This window comes from Neovison vison, chromosome 13 (genome assembly GCF_020171115.1).
Source record: "Neovison vison isolate M4711 chromosome 13, ASM_NN_V1, whole genome shotgun sequence".
Taxonomy (NCBI): domain Eukaryota; kingdom Metazoa; phylum Chordata; class Mammalia; order Carnivora; family Mustelidae; genus Neogale; species Neogale vison.
In genome coordinates, this window is record NC_058103.1 from 150,575,601 (window position 1) to 150,592,736 (window position 17,136).

Consider the following 17,136-nt stretch of genomic DNA (forward strand, 5'->3'; position numbering starts at 1 on the left):
GACGAGGAAGACTTAATTTAGGACTGTCCCAGCGAGAGCAAGGGCATCCCCCCCGTGGTGAGCGCGGGCGGCGGGGGCGGGGGGCTGGCAGGGAGCAGCTGTGTGTGGACCTGCAGCCCGAAGGCAGAGCCAGAGGGGCTTGGGCGTTCTCGCTGAACCGGCCGCACAGGGCTCTGGGCGAAGGCAGGCCCAGGGCTGGGGTATCAAGGGGCGGGGGCAGGTGCTGGACTGACTTAGCAGAGTCCCTGCTAGAATGGGGCTCAGCGGGCCGAGCCGGGGGCCTGGGTGAGGTCAGTCCTCAGGAGAGCCCACCAAGTTTGCTCAAGGACAGGCGTCTGCCGCTCCGAGGTGTGCAGTGTGCGCGCCTTCCGTCGAACACGCCGTGGGAGCTGCTGGAGGAGGGCTTCCCCGCGGTGTGGCTGTCGGGTGCCTCTTCACCGGGCTGCGTGAGGCCGCGGGGGGCAGCCCGGCTCTTCCCCGGGGGGCCTGGGGATGCAGGCCTGAGACGAGAAGCCTGAAGGAGGGTAGCTGAGTCGGACCCTCCAGTTCAGCTGGGGCTGGGGGCCGAGGAGGAGGGTGACGGTGGCAACAAGAAACCCAGCTCAGGCTTTAGAACTTCCTCACCTTCCTGTGACCGGCATACTGGGAGCCTTGCCCCTGCCCCGCTGCAAAGCCGGCCAGGGAAGGGGGACGGGGGCTGACCAGCCGCGGCAGCGCCAGTGAGAGCTCCGCCTCCTTCATGGGCCCCATCACAGAAGTAGAGCTGTTCCTTCTCTCCACCGTCTGGTCCCGAGAGCCAGGGCACCGCGGGGACAGCCACGTGGCTGGACCCTCTAAAGCCCTCAGGGTCTCCTCCCGGTGAGAGTCCGTCCTGCAGTTAGGGGTGTGTCCACTAGGGGGCAGCAGAGACCGGCCTCCGCCCCTGCCCTGACCGCGTCCCCTCCTGGGGCGGGAGTCCCGCAGCTGCTGTTCTAAGGAGCCTGTCTCGAGGTCTGCACCTGCCCGACACCCGTGCACGTGTGGACACATCTTCCTCCAACTTCCTCTTTGGAACGGAAGAGACTCGGGTCCTTGTTGCCGTCTAATGTACTAATGCGGTGCCAGGGCACGGCGCCCTAGGAGGGGAATACGGGGTTGTCCCCCCACACCCCATGTTTTACACATGGGGAAACCGAGGCACAGAGACCTGGAGTGTTTTTCCCCAGGTCACCCTGCTAGGGATCGACAAAGGCAGCATTCGAACCTGGGCTCCATCTGGGACGAGGGCTGCTCCCCCATGTGGGCCACGGGGCACGTGTGTGCCAGTTAGTGCCCTCCCTGCACACCGGCAGCCTGCTGGAACTGCACGGGCCAAAGGGGTAAGGCAACCCAGGCAGGCGCGCCCATCCCTCGGCAGAGACCGAGGTCGCTCAGCACTTCTGAAACCGGCTGGGTGCAGGCTGTGTGCCCGCGGGATCTCACTGGCTCCCCAGAGCCACGGGCTTGCGTGGCCTGGGTGAGCACGGCCCCCCCCACCAGCCCCGCGCTGCCGCAGCTGCATCACAGGGGGCGCATTGGGTGAGCCCCTGCCCCGGGGCCCACGGGGCTGAGAGTTCCCGCCTCCTGGGAGCGAGTGAGGATTGAGCGACAAATCCACGTGAGGCGTGCGACACGGCTTTCCGTAGTGCTGTGCCCCTGTTCCCACGTCTGGGGGGGGTTCTTCCGGTGAGTGAACAGAGGCCTATGGGGGTTGACCCCGACGTCCCAGTCACAGCTGGGAGGAGGCAGAGAGCCTCCCGCCCAGGCCTGTCCAGGGGCCTGTGCCCCCCTCTCTGGAGCACAGCTCCCTCGGGGGTGGCCAGCATGATGGCAAAGATGGTCCCGGAAGGAGGCCAGCAGTCTGCCCCACACACTGCGTGCGGGAGCACCGCGTCCTTCCAGGGAGGAGCGTCTCCTCCCCCCGATCGCTGTGTGGCACGGGGCCTGCGCTCAGCCAGGGCCTTCACCCCACCAAGGGCAGAGACCAGGGCCAGGGGGTCCCATCCCCGCCACCGGTGGGGGATGTACCATGCAAGAGCCCTGGGCGGACCACAGGCTGACGGCGCCACTTCCAGGACAGGGACTCGGGCCTGTTGCAGGGGGTCCCACCAGGTGTCCCAGGCCAGAAAGGCCGGGGCCTTTCACACCTGAGCTGCAGCCGAGGCCGCCTGGGGAGCTCCACAGTCCTTGCCGCCCTGACCCACACCTCTCTGCGCACGTGGCCGCCGCTCCCATTCCGTCCAGCCCTGGATGGACCAGAGCAGCCCAGCCAGCTGGGTGTTCCAGGCCTAGAGCACGGTCCTGGCAGACCCTGGGCCCTTCCCTTTCCTCCAGAGAAATCTGCCACAGTCTCCAAGGTAAGACCCGGGCTCGCAGACCCAGAGCCCGGAGCACGGCGGGCGGGGAGTGCTCTGTCCGGAATGTCGGGAATTCCTGGGGACATGTGGTCTGCCCTGGCCAGCCTGCGTTCTTCTCTGGGGAGTGAGGCTTCTTGCCGCGGGCCCAGATACATGGGCCTCTTTGATCCTCGCGCCCCCCCACCCCCGCCTCAGCCCCCAGTCGGATGACCTCGAGCGCCGTATCTGATGTCCCTCACCCTGACCCCTCCTATAAACAGGGGAGGGAGTTCTGCCAGGCCTGGAATTTACAGCCCAGGACCCGGGAGAAACAGGACAAGAGGGAGACCTTTCCAACGCAAAGAAGGGTCCCATTCAACCCTGAGGGTAGAATGAACCTTCTTTACAGACTCCCTGAGGTCTTTGCTCCTCCATTAGAGCCCCTGCAGGGCAAGGGGGCTGGTTTCTGCCTTTGGACACCTACTTCTAATTTTAAATCCGTGTTTGTCACGGGCCAGAACGTGTCTGTCACCTCCTGCAGCACAGCTGGACCAAAGGATCTTAAAGAACAGCTCACCGAGGGGAGTTTGCCTCTGCCTGCTAGTTCTTTGGGCTTTTTTTTTCAATTTATTTATTTTCAGAAAAACAGTATTCATTATTTTTTCACCACACCCAGTGCTCCATGCAAGCCGTGCCCTCTATAATACCCACCACCTGGTACCCCAACCTCCCACCCCCCCGCCACTTCAAACCCCTCAGATTGTTTTTCAGAGTCCATAGTCTCTCATGGTCTTTGGGCTTTTCAGATGCAGAAGCAGGAGCCTGGAAAAAGGGAAGGGAGAAAGAGGTGCAAAGGCCCGGAGGCATAAGTGGGCAGGGCCAGGATGGACACAGAGGGAGGGAGGCGGCCTGTGGTGCGTGCATGTGTGTACACGTCAAATGTGGGGAATGGTGGCCAGCTGAGTCCTAAGGTCATGTAGCCTGTAATGATCTGCAGCTTCCAGAGCCCACAGGGATTCTGCGGCTGAGGCCGCCAGTGAGGGCGTGGGGTGTCGCCACAGACACTATCTCAGTGAGGACCAAGAACTCAGCAGAGCTGAACCCAAGTTACTTAGTCGTTCCCGCTTAGCTGACCCCTGGGCTTCTTCGACCGTGTCGGATGCGCACAAAGGATCCCGTAACGAGCAGCTTCACACGCGAGCTCCGTCTGCTGAGGCTAAATGCCCCCTAAGTTCTTAGCACGTCACTGGAAAGAACTATTTTTAAGGCTCTTGACTCGTGATGCTAAATGCTCCCGAAAACGGCCACTTCCGACTCGCAGAAGCCTCCGTCACAGAACCGTGGTGAAGGTGTGCGAACGCAAACCAGCACGCGCCGTCTGGCCGGTCCCCGGTCCCTCTCCCAGTGTCGGTAACCGTCCGTATTTCCGTAGTCATCTTTAATCTGTGTTTTGGGAAGGGGAACGTGCCTCGATTTGACCACTCTCTGATTATCGACTACTAGGGTTGTTTGGGAGTTTCTGCTACCGTGTAGACCGCCGCGGCGCAGGCCCCTGTCGCCGACCCCCGTGCTCCCCCAGCCCTCGGCTCCGGAAGGGTTCTTGGACCCAGTTCTGGGGCCAGAGCTTTGCTCATGTTTTCAAATCACTTTGACGTACCAGTAAATCACTTTATAGGAAACGTGCGCCAAGCAGCGGGTCACCGTCTGCGAATGTCCGCCCCGTCCCCTAGCGTTCAGTCTGACGGGGACCAGCAGCGTTTCCTGCTGTCCCCACTGACGTCCTGTAACTGCGGGTGAGTTTTTAAATGTGTTTCTCTCCGTTTGCAGGTTTTCTACTGTGAACGGCTCCCTCCTGTGTTCCTCCTGGTTTTACCCACTCCCGCCCCACCGCTCCCGGGGACTTGGTGCGAGCCCCTGGGTATAACGAATCCGTATGAGGCAGGAGGCAGGGAAGGGTCGGGTCATGAAGGGGCCACGTGCAAGCAGGGCGTGAAGTTCGGGCCGCAGCAAGGAGCAGGGCAGAGACGCTGGGCCTGCGGCCACACGGGAAGCATCACCAGCCCGGGGCCTGGGGACCGGGAGGCAGGGCACGTACGGGGCCCCGGGCGGACGGTGGGAGAGGGCCTGGCCCAAGTCCTGGCTTCCTGAGAGGGAGCTCGCCCGCCGGCCGACCCCCCGCAAGGAGGGACGCCGTGACCTTGTTCCCTGAGCCAGCGCCTCCCGTCCCCTGACGGTGCCTCCTGCCGGCCGGCCCGCTGGGAGTCAGAGGCGAGGAGCGGCCGTGGCCTCCCACCCGCTCCTGGGGCGCCGAGGAGGGCGGGCTGGGGCACACGGAGCGCACGGTGTCCGCGGACGCCCGCTTCTTCTCTGGGGGAGCCGCTGGAAGTTCGATTCCGTGGACTTCGGGATTCCTCAGGATTTTGAATTTAATAATTCCACGGATCTTAGCAACCCGTCGTGATGACTTCACCGTCTGCCGGCACCGGCCGAGCACCGCCCGCCCCAGCTGTGCGCCTCTCCTCAGCCAGACGCAGTGTGTCCCCCTGGCCCTGGAGGGACACGACACCAACAAGCAAGTCCCCATGTTAGCAGCGTCTTTCTCCTCCCGACGACGACGCGCTCCTGTCGGGGGGCGCCCAGTCCTTGCCTCGTCCCTCCACCGTGGGAGGGGATGCTGGGCCTGAGGGGCGGTCGGGCGAAGACCGGCAGACAGGGCTGTTCTGCTCGCGGCCGCCTTCCAGACGCTCTGCCTCCCGCCGGCGATGGCTCCCACGGGATCCTTGGGCCCTGCAGCTCGCCGTGGGCCCCATCGGGACAGTCACAGCGTGGACTTCAGCCACAGACTTCAGCTGCAAACCAGGGCTGTCCTCCTCCCGCCCCCGCAGCCGGCTCCCCTGCCCACCGCCGGCAGGGGAGGGGGCGTGCGCTCTCCCTCTCCTCTTCCTGCTCGGGGTCCCAAGCCCCCATCCCTGCTGGCTCCTCTAGGGTGGGGCACACAGCCGGGGGGGGGGGGGGGGGGGGCTGGAGGGGGGGCAACAAGCCCAGTCTGTGAGATAGCAGGGGTCCTCTGGTCCCCTGTTAGGGCACGTGTTCGAGCATTGGCTCTGGTTTGGGCTGTGTTCTGGATTATTCCCAGATGCTGTCCTACCAACTTGGATCCGAGCGATTGTCTCCAGTTAAATACTGGTAAAGCCAGCTTCTCCTTCAGCTCCTGCCTTTGGAGGCCCCGCAGCCTCTTCCTGTAAGGGTTCCCCTCTGGGGCAGGGCCCTTCAGGCTCATGCTTGCGGGGAGTAAGCTCCACAGCTCCTGGGAAACCCCGTGTACCCTTGCCCAGCCCAGGAGGAAGGTGCGTCTCCCCAGAGGCTGTGCTCTCTTCTCCTGGGACCTGTGTGTTCCCTGTGTCCTTGAGTCACCCCCAGATGAGCAGAGGGACATCTCCAGCCTCTGCCCTACCGCACGACAGGGGCACGGGCTAGCTCTCCAGAGACGCGGGTGGCAGCCGGGCGGCCTGTGAGCTGGTGTCCAGCTGAGCATTAAAATGTCAATCTTGTCTTCCTGCAAATACCCCATCTCCCAGGAGGGGTTCTCTCGGCACCCTGGAGAGAGGGCAGACGTCCTGTTCTTGGAATTTCCATCAGGGACGGCCTCCTGGGCAGAGCCTCTCGCCTTCCGTTCCCTCACCTGGAGGGGGTGACGGGGCCCAGAACACCTCTCTCCACACGTCCTTCCAGGACGGCCCAGCAGCACCCGCTCAGAACGTGGGTGACTGTCACCTGCTGCCCCTGCCCAGCCCTGCTCTAGACGGTCCCTGCAAGAGGTGAGTGTGTTCACCGCCCCGTGACGTAGCGCGGCCACGGTCAGGGGCTCCGTAGATTCTCGGGGCTGCTCAAGGTGGGGCCCAGAGAAATCGTCTTTGCTCCACAGAGCACCCAGATGAGGGTCTGGATAAGAGAAGAAATGCTTAGCCCCACTTTTTAAGAAGGGTTTATTTATTTATTTGTCAGGAGAGAGAGAGAGAAAGAGAGAGCACAGCAGGGAGAGCAGAAAGCGAGGCAGAAGCAGGCTCCCCCCCAAGCAAGGAGCTGATGCAGGACTGGATCCCGGCACCCTGGGATCATGACCTGAGCCGAAGGCAGACATTCCCCCGCCCAACCCGTTGAGCCACCCAGGCGTGCTGCCCAATTTTCTTTTTCTTTTTCTTTTTTATTTATTTATTTTTAAAGATTTTATTTATTTATTTGACAGCCAGAGATCACAGTAGGCAGAGAGGCAGACGGAGAGAGGGGAGGGGGAGAAGCAGGGTCCCTGCTGAGCAGAGAGCCCGATGCAGGACTCGATCCCAGGACCCTGGGATCATGACCTGAGCCGAAGGCAGAGGCTTAACCCACTGAGCCCCCCAGGCGCCCCCAATTTTCTTTTTAAACTGTAGTTAGTGGAAGGAAACAACAGTTCTTTGTGTAAGGGGAGGGGGCTTCTATGTCCCAGAGCAGCAGCTGGACGCAGGGATTTGCTTAAGGCATGTGCCTTGGGGGACGGGAGGCGGACGGGCTTTCCGGCCGTGATGACTGATTTTCTACCTTCGGTTGTTGCTCCGCCGTGTTCCCAAGCCTTCAGCAAAACCCTGCTACGTCCGGGTAACTTCCTGTGCTCGTGTCTCTGGGGGATCGAGAAGGAAAGGGCCGTGTTTCCCGCCGAGGTCACTGTGTGGTGTCTGTCAGCTGAGACAAGGAAGGTCCGAAGTGGAGGCCAGCCATGCAGGGGTGCAGCGGGGGCTCCTGCGAGTGAGTGTGTGTGTGTGTGTGTGTGTGTGCGCGCGCATGTGCACGGGCAGGCCTTAGCCGCGAGGGCTGGCACCGGGCTTCTCCCAGCCGCGGCAGCTTGCGCGGGTTCACTAAGCGAAGACGTCGTCCCCAACACCGGGGACGCCCGGGCAGCCCGCGTTTGGGGCGCAAATGACTGAACTTCGTCTCCTCGGTGGGACCAAAGGCCTCCGACTGCTGCCGAGGGCACGCGAGGTGCCTGTGGGCGCTCACAGCCTGGCCGGGTCTTCCTGCGCTTCGGAGATGCTGCGTGTTTCTAGAGCTGGAGGTTCGCGGCGGCCCCGGGTCGAGCTCCAGCCCTCGCTGGCCCGGTGTGTCCGCCGCCCCTCGGGCTCGCTCGCCGCCAGCCGACTGTCCCGGTGAGCTGCGGTCAGAGGCGACTCCCCGGGAGTCAGGCGACGGCTCGTGTTTTTTAAGGATACAATGTTTTATTTTGTTATTCTTTACTTTTAGCTTTATAAAGATTTTATTTATTTGACAGAGACACAGCGAGAGAGGGAACACAAGCAGGCGGAGGGGGAGAGGAGGAAGCAGACTCCCCACCCTGAGCAGGGAGCCCCCTGGGGGGCTCGATCCCAGGACCCTGGGATCAGGACCTGAGCCGAAGGCAGACACTTAACCCACGGAGCCGCCGAGGAGCCCCGTGATACAGTATTTTAAAATTCAGGTGCGTACATTGGTTTTTCTCGACATAACGCTCTGGCGTATTAATAGGTGGGGTCACCGTAACGGTTACGGGTGCCGGAAATCCAAAGTTCACTTGCTTTGCTTTACAGCGACCTGTCCACCTGTGTGGTCTAGAGCTGAGCCTCAGGCCTCGGGGGTCCTCGCACCTCACTTCCCACTCCTTCCGGTGCCCCTGGGGGAGGGGAGCGCCGCGTGGGTTCAGAGGGCAGCTGGGTGTCGGCCTCGGGGAAGTGGGCAGAGACCGGTCGGCTGATGCCTTCATTCAACATTGGAGGCTGCATGTGCTCTGCCCCACGGGAAGTCAGGGGGTCCCGCCCTGAGTGAGGCAGGTGGGAGGGCTGGGTGGCAGCCCGAGGCGGGGGTGCGTGGTGGTGGTGCAGGCCCTGGGCCCGGGGGGAGGAAGGAGGAAGGGGGTCAGAGAAGCCTTTGCGTGGCCCTCAGCCTTGGAGAGCGCAGGCGTCAGCCTGCGGAGAAGAAAGAGGGAAGCGGCGCCCGGGATAAGGAACAGGTCACAGGTCACCTGGCAGAGACCCTGGGTGCCTTGGATGGGGGAGGGGTGAGCAGTGACGAGGGTTCTGTGTGCCTCGGACCGGGATGGGGACCGGTGGGTGACGTGCTGGGTGACAAGGCTGAGACGCAGGCACACACTAGGTTGGGGACCACCCAGTCTGTCCGTGGATGTGGGAACGAAATCACCCCATCCTGCTTCCCACTCAGAGCCATTGCATTTTAAGTCTGAACTCTGACCTCTCAAGGCCACCGCAGGTGTCTGAGTGGACACCCGTCTCTCCTTCCCCCTGCGTGCAGGGAGAGCCCCACCGCTCGCTGCGCTGTCTCCCCAGCCTTCGTCTCCAGGCCCTCGAGCTCGGTTCCCGGTCGGAGGGCTTCTACTGCCCGTCTTCCTTGCTTAGTTCCTGCTCGTTCTCTAGAACCTCCTGGGCCCAGCCCCCAGCCCGCCGAGGCTGGCCGGTCCCCCAGCCCGCCGAGGCTGGCACATGGGACTCCCCTGTAAGTGTGGGAAGCCAAAGGGTCCCCGCCATAAGAGCAGAGGCCGAAGGGTCCCCGCCGCCGCGCTTCCCCGCCGGCTCGTCTGAGGCTCCCTCTGCCCCTGGTTGGCCGGCTGCTGCGGTCTCCCTGCCTGGTCCCCGCCCTTCCGGGGGCCGGTCCTGTCGCCGAGCCAGTGCCAGGGCTCCTTGGAGCAGGGACAATGCTGGTGGTTCAGTCACCAGAGACCACCCCCACCATCAAGTCCTGGGGTCCCCGAATCCCGCCCATCGGCTCCCTTCATGCAGCTCCCGACCCATGTCCTGCCACCTCTGCTAGCTTTCCATCCACCCGGGCTGGGTCCCCGTCCCTCGTCGGTCCCCAGGTGAGGCCGGTTCGCCGCCCCGGGCCTGCCACTTGCTGGTGGTGGGGCCGCCTGCTCCCCATCAGGCTCTTTCCTGCTCCCGTTGGTGCTGATCAAGTGCAGGAGTGTGAGCTCCGCCCCTGGGTCACGTTCCCGGAGAGCGCGGGGGTCACGCCTCCGCCCGGCCACCAGGATGTCCCAGCCCGTCGGGCCGACGTGTCTGTGAGGACTTGGTACCACCGGTGCAGGGCCAGCCCCAGAGAGGACACCGAGCACACACACGTTCGCAGTCACACACGCACACACGCAGTCACACGGCACACACGAGCACACACATGTTCAGTCACACACGCACGCATGTACGTGCACGGTCACACAAGCTCACTCATGCGGACACACTCACATGCACACGGACGCGCACACGCATGTGACGCACACACTGAGTCACATGCACACACTCACACACTTCTGCAGGCCCACACAGTAACACACACGTGCACACGCGCACACTCATACACATGCACACACACGTGAGAGCAGAGATGGAGGAAGCCCAGTATAGGCGCCCCAAGGGCTCTCCGGAAACCACCAAGAGGATACCGTCGTGTGAGGACAGAAACACCCCGGGTCTGCCCTGCCCAGGACGCAGCCACCAGCCCCAGGGACCCCGAGCCCGTCTCACGTGGCCAGTGCCCCCTGAGGACTGAGTTTGTCATCGTATGTAACTGTGATTAAGCGTGGACAGCCACGGTGGCTGTGGCCGCCTCCCGGGCAGTGTGGCTTAGGGCACCACCTGGTGACCTGTTCCGGCTCCGCTTCCCACGCCTCCCCCCAGAGCCGGCGAGGCCCTCCAGCCAAGGGACCTGTGCGAGGCTGGCCCTGCCCCGTCTTGTCCGGCCGCTTGCTTCAAACCCGCTTCTCCCCCTCCATGCTGTCCTCGGACGCTGGGTTTGACGTCAGAAGGAAGAGACAGTCCTGCTTCGAGCCAAGACCCCGTTGGCTTCCCCCCGGGTCAGCAACCTGACCGCTTGGGAACGTGGAGGCCTGGGCACGTCCTGGGCCTGGCCAGCAGTGAGTGAGCGACAGCTTCTTGTCCAGGACCTATCGGTGCCCCCTCGGGACAGGGCGAGGTAGGACGCTGGCGTACAATTATCCTTGGAAGTGAGAGAGGCGCTCACCGATCCCGTCCATCTCATTTCCCTTAGATACCTGGCTTAAAATGAGGGCCGCATTCACGGAAAACAAAGCAAGCAGGCAGGAGAAGGAGATCCTTTGTGTGTTTACTATGGTACAGCAAGATTCTCCAAACCAGAGCCAAGGTCCTCTGCTGCCCACAGAAGGCTCTGGGTTCACCCCCCTCGCACATTTAAGACGACTCTTCATTTCTCTGACCGTGACTTCTCCAAGTGCATATAGAATAAATAAATAGAAAATACATCTTTGTTCATGGTAGCGCCGTTTACACACAAAACACACGGTACATCGAATTCCCGAAAAAGGACCCGCTATTTCGGCAACAGGAAGGAGACAAGCATCTCAGAGGAGTGTCTTTTACCCTAAAGGCCCAGCTCCCGTGAACGCTGACAAACAGAGAGGACCATAGGAGCAGGGTTCCAAGCCACGAGACAGTCCGCGCCACCAAGAACGCGCCGGAGAGAAAGCACACCGATCCAGCGCCGTTAGACGTAGGTACAACTCTGAGGGATCTCAAATGGGTCATTTCGGAAAGTAACTGAACTGGAGGCAGCCCGCGTCCTGGCCACCCGAAGTGATCCCAACTGCTTCACAGTGCTTAGGCCCTTCGCACTGCCAGGGTCTGAAACCCCGCAGAACTGTAGCCGCGAACATGAGGTCATCTCGGCTCCCTTCCCAGGGCCCCGCAGCCGCCCCATCCCACCGCCACCTCCGAGCCGCTGGGCGAACTAGGAGGTGTCGACTCAGCCCGGGGAGGGGGCCTCCTGCCCGAGTGTCACGGACGCGGCCGGGCGCGGGGAGCCAAGAAGGCCCTCTCTGAAGAAAGGCTTTGTGGTTGGTTGCAGGAAAGGGGAAACCGCAGCTCCTCGTGGCCCCCTGGGTGACTTGGGACCTGAGCGGAGAAGGGAAACTTTCCTCCTTCCCGGAACTCTCTGCGAGAGCTGAGCAGTCGCTGGAGGCCCGCAGTGGGCCCCGCAGCTCCGCAGACGCCCCCAGAGCTCACCGGAAGCCTGGCAGTGTGCCCCGATGCTGTCCCCTGGGCCACGCCCGCAGGCCTGCAGACCAGGGGACACCTGGGGAAGGGTCGTGGCTGCCGGGTGCCCTCTCGAGGGGTGGCAGGTACTTGGAACCCCGTGGAGCCTGCAGGGCCATCCCCAGCCCGCGGGAGGGCACCCGCTGTGCACAGAAGGCCAGGAGGAGACCGCCATGGGCCAGTTCTCTCCATTCTGATCCATCTTCCCTTCCAGAGGGCTTGGTCCCATCTGGGGAGCTCCCTCGGGGGTGCAGGACACCCTGGGGCCTATTGTTGAGGCAATGTGGTGTGGCAGCCGGTGCTGGGCATGGGGCGCCTGGGCCCCCTGGCCTGGCTGTGTGGTTCTTCCCCATTCAGGTCTCATGTGCCCTGTCCGCAAAATGAGGGTTTGGGCCTAGGTCACCAGTAAAGTCCTTTCCAAGCCCGAAACCCTGGGCTCCTTGAGGGGTGAGCCCGTTCAGGAACCCATGAGGCCCCAAATAGGAGCTCATGTCTCTCCACCTAGCTCCCCCCACCCGGGGCCTGAGGGTGGCTGACTGGGGACTGAAATGCTCTCCACAGTGGGCCCGGCCCGCCCAGCCCACCCCCTGCCCGGCACACTTGGCCGTGAGAGTGGGCAGCAGGCGGGAGGCAGAGGGTGACCCGCAGTGCCCGGCTTCATCTCCAAACCCCTCTGCCCACCAGATGCCCGGCCCTTCCTTCCTGCGGGCCCGTTCCTCCTCCTGCGGGAAGCTTCCTGACCCCTCAAGTGGGCAGGATCCTTCCCTCCAGGGCACCTGCGTGGGTCCCCATCCTCCCTACTTCACAGTCTCCGCCTGGCATCGGGGGGCACACAGACCTGACCGCCTGTCCCCCCCCCCAGCCTGCAAGTCACTGACTCCAGGCCTGGCTTCTCACCGCCCCCACCCTGCGTGCCCCGGGGCACCCCGCGTCCCAGGCCCTGGCCAGGAAGAATCCCATCTACGTCTAGGGTCTGTGTGTGCTGCGGAAAGCCACAGACTTCTGGAATCCCACGACAGAAAGGGCCTCTAGAAGTCACCTAGTCCTCCCCCCATCCCGGGACCTGAAGTCTCCAGAAGGGCTGAACCCCCCAGAGACAGGGCTGGCCCATTCCCCGAGGGTTGCCGGTCCCGCCTTGGCGAGCGCTGTCTACACCCCAGCTCCCAAGGCCTGAAGGTCGCTGCTCGCTTACAGGAACAGAGATTTCCCGAAGACCCAACTGCCTTCCCGGCTCCACCTCCCACCATGCACGCTGGGGAGCACCGAGATCTGCGACGGCTGATCGGGGCTCCGGGTGCCAGCACCGCTCGGGACTCCTCGTACACCCCCCACGCCTCCCCACCCCGCTGCAGAGGCAGGAGAGAAGTACCCAGGAGGCTGCAGGGAGACCCTTGACTGGAGGCTAGGGAGGGGGTGGGCAGCACCAGGCATCTCTGACGGCCTCCCCTTGGCCCATCAGGGCTGACCCCACTGGGGCCAGGGCCGGGGGAGCCGCCCGCCGCCGGGGTCCGCCATCACTGCGCACCGGGGGGCAGCACGCGAGCAGCCCCTCACAGCTTCTTCTTCCTCACCACGGGGATCGGCACCACTTGGAAGATCTTGGCCTTGTGGTCGTCCGTGTCCAGGGTCACCCAGGTGGGCCGGAAGTCCCCTTTGAAGCCAACGAACGCCATCTTTTCTGGAAAGTGGGGACGGGTCCCGTGAACAGAAGCCCCGAGAGAGTGGCTGCCCTCCCCCACCTCGCAGGCTCCCCGTCACCGTCTCCCTGCCCCACCAGGTGGCCCCCGGGAGAGCTCGGTGCCCGGCTGCAGATGCTACCTGGGGGGGTCACGCAGGGTGTCACCTGACCTCGGGGCCAGCCGCGCGGGGTGATGGCTCTGCTTTACCCAGGACACCTCCCGGGAGCACCCGCCACCTTCCAGCGGAGCCCCCCACCCTCCCCTGTCTGAAGCCCAGTGACCCCATCTCTCCCGGGAGAGGTGGGCACCACTACAAGAGCTCTCCCCCGCCCCCACCCTGCTCCCACAGGCTGTGGGCTTAGAAGGACTTTGTCCAGGGCACGGAGTGGACGGAGCAGCCCAACCAGATGGCGAGTCCTCGGCCCCACACAGCGGTCTCCCTCCTGCGTTCAGAGCTTAACCATCGGAGGGCCGTGCGCCTCCATGTCCATACCAAGATATGGCCCAGGCCGGCGGGCCGCACACATTTCCCATCGCTGGGAAAGCACCGCTCGACAGAGGTCACCCCAGGCACGGCAGCTTTTGGCAACCAGATCGTAATTAAAAAGAGAGGGGCCCCAAATGATCCAGAACTGAGCTGGAAAAGAGACCTCTCTCCCTGGGGTTCTCCTTTGGCACTTTGAAGGGCCTTCGTTCATGGTTCCTGACTTTTCTCTGGGAGCGGCCTGGAGTTCCCGTCTGCTAGGACAGGCAACCTGCGCTAGAGGGTCCTCATGGTCAGGGTGGCAGGGTAGCCAACAGCCCTGACTGGCTCCGGACTAGGACATTCAGATCCAAATTTGAATCTTGGGCAAGTTACTCAGGTGTCTAATTCTATCTAAAATGGAAACCAGGGCACCGATTGCCCGGTTCTTCATGAATTACAAGGTGCCCAGCACGGGGCAGGGCTGCACACCGCACATGGACCGCCGTGGACGGGAGTGTCCCCAGACTCGCCCTGCCTCCCTCCCGGCCTCCCCAGGGACGCCCCCCCCCAACATAGCCTGCAGTGACAGTGGCAAGGGTCAGGCCCGCATTTCTGGGCTGGCTGGCGTCTTCCCTGCAGAGTCTGTGCTGGACGTTGTCACAGAAGGGCTGGGGGACCATGGACGAGCCACCTAGAATATTTGGGCTTTCCTTTTCTCCCAGGTAGGGAGGGACAAAAGAGCGCGGAGGAAATGCGGGACATCTGCCAGAGCGGAGCGCGGGGAGGTGGGCCCTTCCAGGCTGAGCCGCAGAACCTGGGACGACGGTCAGAGCCTCTTTTCTGCGGGTGTTTTGTTAAAAGTCGGGCGGAGCACTTGCTGAGCAGATGGGCAAACACCTCCAGCAGGCTTCTGCCAGGGCCTGGCCGCACAGCAAGGGGAAGCTGCCCTGTAGGCGTGGGGTCAGGGGACATCGCGCCCGTGCATCCCAGAAGGCACCACTTGTGCTGAGGATTCAGAGGTTTGGTGGGAAGCAAGGGGTAGCAGCGGCCACACCCCAGGGATCTGGACCCGCGGTCGATGCGCACCCCGCTCTAGACCACTTACCTTTCAATTTGAGGCTCCTGTCTGCGCCGAGGCTTTCCAGCACTCTGGTCCAGGGGCCCCGGGAGGTGTATCTTCCCTTGGACACAATGAGCACGATGGAACTGCCGAGAGAGGGGGCGTCAGAGGCCAGGCTAGAGGGAGGCCCCTCCTGGGCAGTGGCGGGGGCCGTGCGGGGAGAGGTGGTCAGCAGTGCCCAGAGGTCCAACTGGGGGTTGGGAAAGGGCAGCCTGTCCCGCGTGTCACACTGACAGCTCTTTCCGTGCACTGACCGACATCCTGAGCACCCCTCCCTCATCTGGCTGTGGTCGGTGCCCGTGGCCTCTCCGAGCCCGCTCTCCGCCGGCCCGCTGCCCGTGCGTGTCTGTCCCCAGACAGGACAGAGGAGGAGCGCAGAGCATGCCTCCGCCAGGGCCCGGCACGTGGAGCAGGGACGTCAGTTTGCATTTATTGGTTAGGACTGAGAGAAATGTGGCGGGAGAGAAAGCCACAGGCCGGGGTTACCAGGGGAGGCGTAACCTCACATTCCCGTCCCTTCTCTCTGCTCAGACAACACAGAGCTACGGCTCAGTTTGCAAACGGGGGGATGGGGGAAAGTTTCGAAAGTGTCTGAGAACACCTGTCCTAGGGGAACCATGCTCAGGGGTGGGGGGCAGAGGCCTGGAGCTGGGGGTGCGCCCAGCCTGGTGGTCCCAACCTGCAAAAGCGCAGATCCGGGGCAAGGCTCGCCTCCCCGGGTTGTGCTCAGGCCAAAGTGCTGGGAACACGGGCTCCTCGTGGCAGACTCAGCCTGCTGGGCCAGACAGGAGGATGTGGGCCCCTCCCCCAGGAACAGAAGCCCAACGGGGCTTCCAGTTCACATCTCAAAGGAATCCTATAACCACAGACCACAGTCCAGACATGGAGAGACTGTACAGGATTGTGGAACCCACTGTCCACCCCGTTCGTGTTCCACTGGGAGCAGAAGGGACACTCCTCAGATGCAGAGAGCTTGTTGGCCTCACGACAGACGACGGGAGCTGCAGCTGCGTGTGGCTCTGGGGAGATTGGGGAGGAGGCCCGCAGGGCTGGGGGGTTAGGCCCGTTAAGGAGGGTAGCATTGCAAACACTCCCTCTGCACTGGATTCGGGCTGTGTTCCCAGGAGGCTGCTGTGCCACTGGTCCAGCTCAGAGCCGAGGCTGGAGTCCCTTCCTACTGGGGTGACCCCAAACCGAGATCATGCCGTCCAGACAGGGCCCTAGGTTAGCTCATAGGAACTGCACAGGGAGACAGGGTTCCTCGTGGGCATGCAGAAGCCTGTAGCCTGTCGGTGTCCCTGTCTGCCTGGTGTGGGGCTGTCCTGGCCTCTGAGCCCTGCACCTGTCAGCAGGGAGGCTCCCGGGGCGGCAGGGCAGAGCCTGTTCCTTTAAGCCATCCTTAATGTTCCAGCCGGGGGACAGTGGCTGCCTCCTCCTTGCCCTGGGACCCCAGCGCCAGTGGTCAGCTGGGGACAGGCCAGAAGGGGCCGGGCAGGCCCGGGGCGAGAGTGGGGAAGGACCTGCCCTGCCGTACTCCTTGCTCCTTCACAGGAGGTCAGACAGGGGCCTGCTGCTACCCAGTTACTGTCAGGGCCCCCAGCAAGGCCCCGGGGCTGGCTCACGGCAGGTTCTCAGTGAGGGCTCCTCCCCCAAGGCTCATGGGGCTGCTGCCCGGGCCTGGAGGAGCCCTGGGCAGGGGGGTGTCCCATGCCTCTGCCCCTCCCCTAAACGGGGTGACTCTGCATTTTCCCTTCTTGTTCCAGACCTCTGCACCCTGTTTTGTTACAAGAAGAAATCCTCTGGCCAAAAAAGGCATGAAAACTACAGACCCCAAGATGAAAAATGAGTTTTTCCCAAATCAGTAAATCCAATCTTTCTGCGTGAACGTGTAATGCTAAAGAAGCTTCTCGTGGGGGATAGCGCGGAGACTAAGTGTGAGTAAGCAGAGCCCCCACTCTCTGTACACGCCCCTCACACACTCGGCGTCCGTGCGTCACGTTCTCACCAGTCAGGAGAACACCTTCCCGAGCACCCGCGTGTGGCTCTCTGCTCAGACTTCCTGCCCGGCCAGCTCCCGGCTCGAGAGCGGATTCTCCACCCAGTGGACCAGAAACGCACAGGTTCGACGTGCCCCCACATGGAGAACTGCACGCCCTGGACCGGCAGTCTCCCTGCCCCCCGCCCCACCAAGTCTACGGCTTTGGGAGACACAGAGCTTTCTGGCGGCAGCGGGAGAGACCTCGCCAAAGACACGCGTGTGTTAGATCGGGACGTGCCGGGAGGTCCCGGGGACTCCTAGCAGAGGACGCAGGAGGTACAGGTAAGAATTCAAGCCAGCGGTCCAGCAGGGAGGATGGGTTTGATGGGGTTGGCGCGCGGGCCGGCCCGCCAGGAGGCTGAGTGCAGGTTGCCGGTGGCAGAGGGGCCTGCGGGC

General features: G+C 63.0%; 1 protein-coding gene and 1 long non-coding RNA gene across 4 annotated transcripts in view; one reads left to right on the plus strand and one right to left on the minus strand.

The window, feature by feature from the left end:
• Window positions 1-7,804: 7,804 nt before the first annotated feature.
• Window positions 7,805-17,017, plus strand: LOC122893378. Its single transcript, XR_006381624.1, has 3 exons — window positions 7,805-7,842; window positions 10,773-10,895; window positions 16,466-17,017. It is a non-coding gene; the product is annotated as an uncharacterized LOC122893378 (long non-coding RNA).
• The window catches only part of LOC122893377 (cell migration inducing hyaluronidase 1), a 54,956-nt gene continuing 48,290 nt past the window's right edge, over window positions 10,471-17,136 (minus strand). For 2 of the 3 annotated variants that reach the window (XM_044230343.1, XM_044230340.1), the window contains 3 exons: window positions 14,688-14,788; window positions 13,009-13,115; window positions 10,471-11,296 (listed from right to left, as the gene is read on the minus strand). In XM_044230343.1, coding sequence (XP_044086278.1) covers window positions 11,180-11,296; window positions 13,009-13,115; window positions 14,688-14,788 — 325 coding nt within the window. In that variant the 3' untranslated portion in view covers window positions 10,471-11,179. Of the gene's footprint in view, window positions 11,297-12,927; window positions 13,116-14,687; window positions 14,789-17,136 lie in introns of those variants that run through there. The other variant, XM_044230342.1, reaches the window with a different exon arrangement.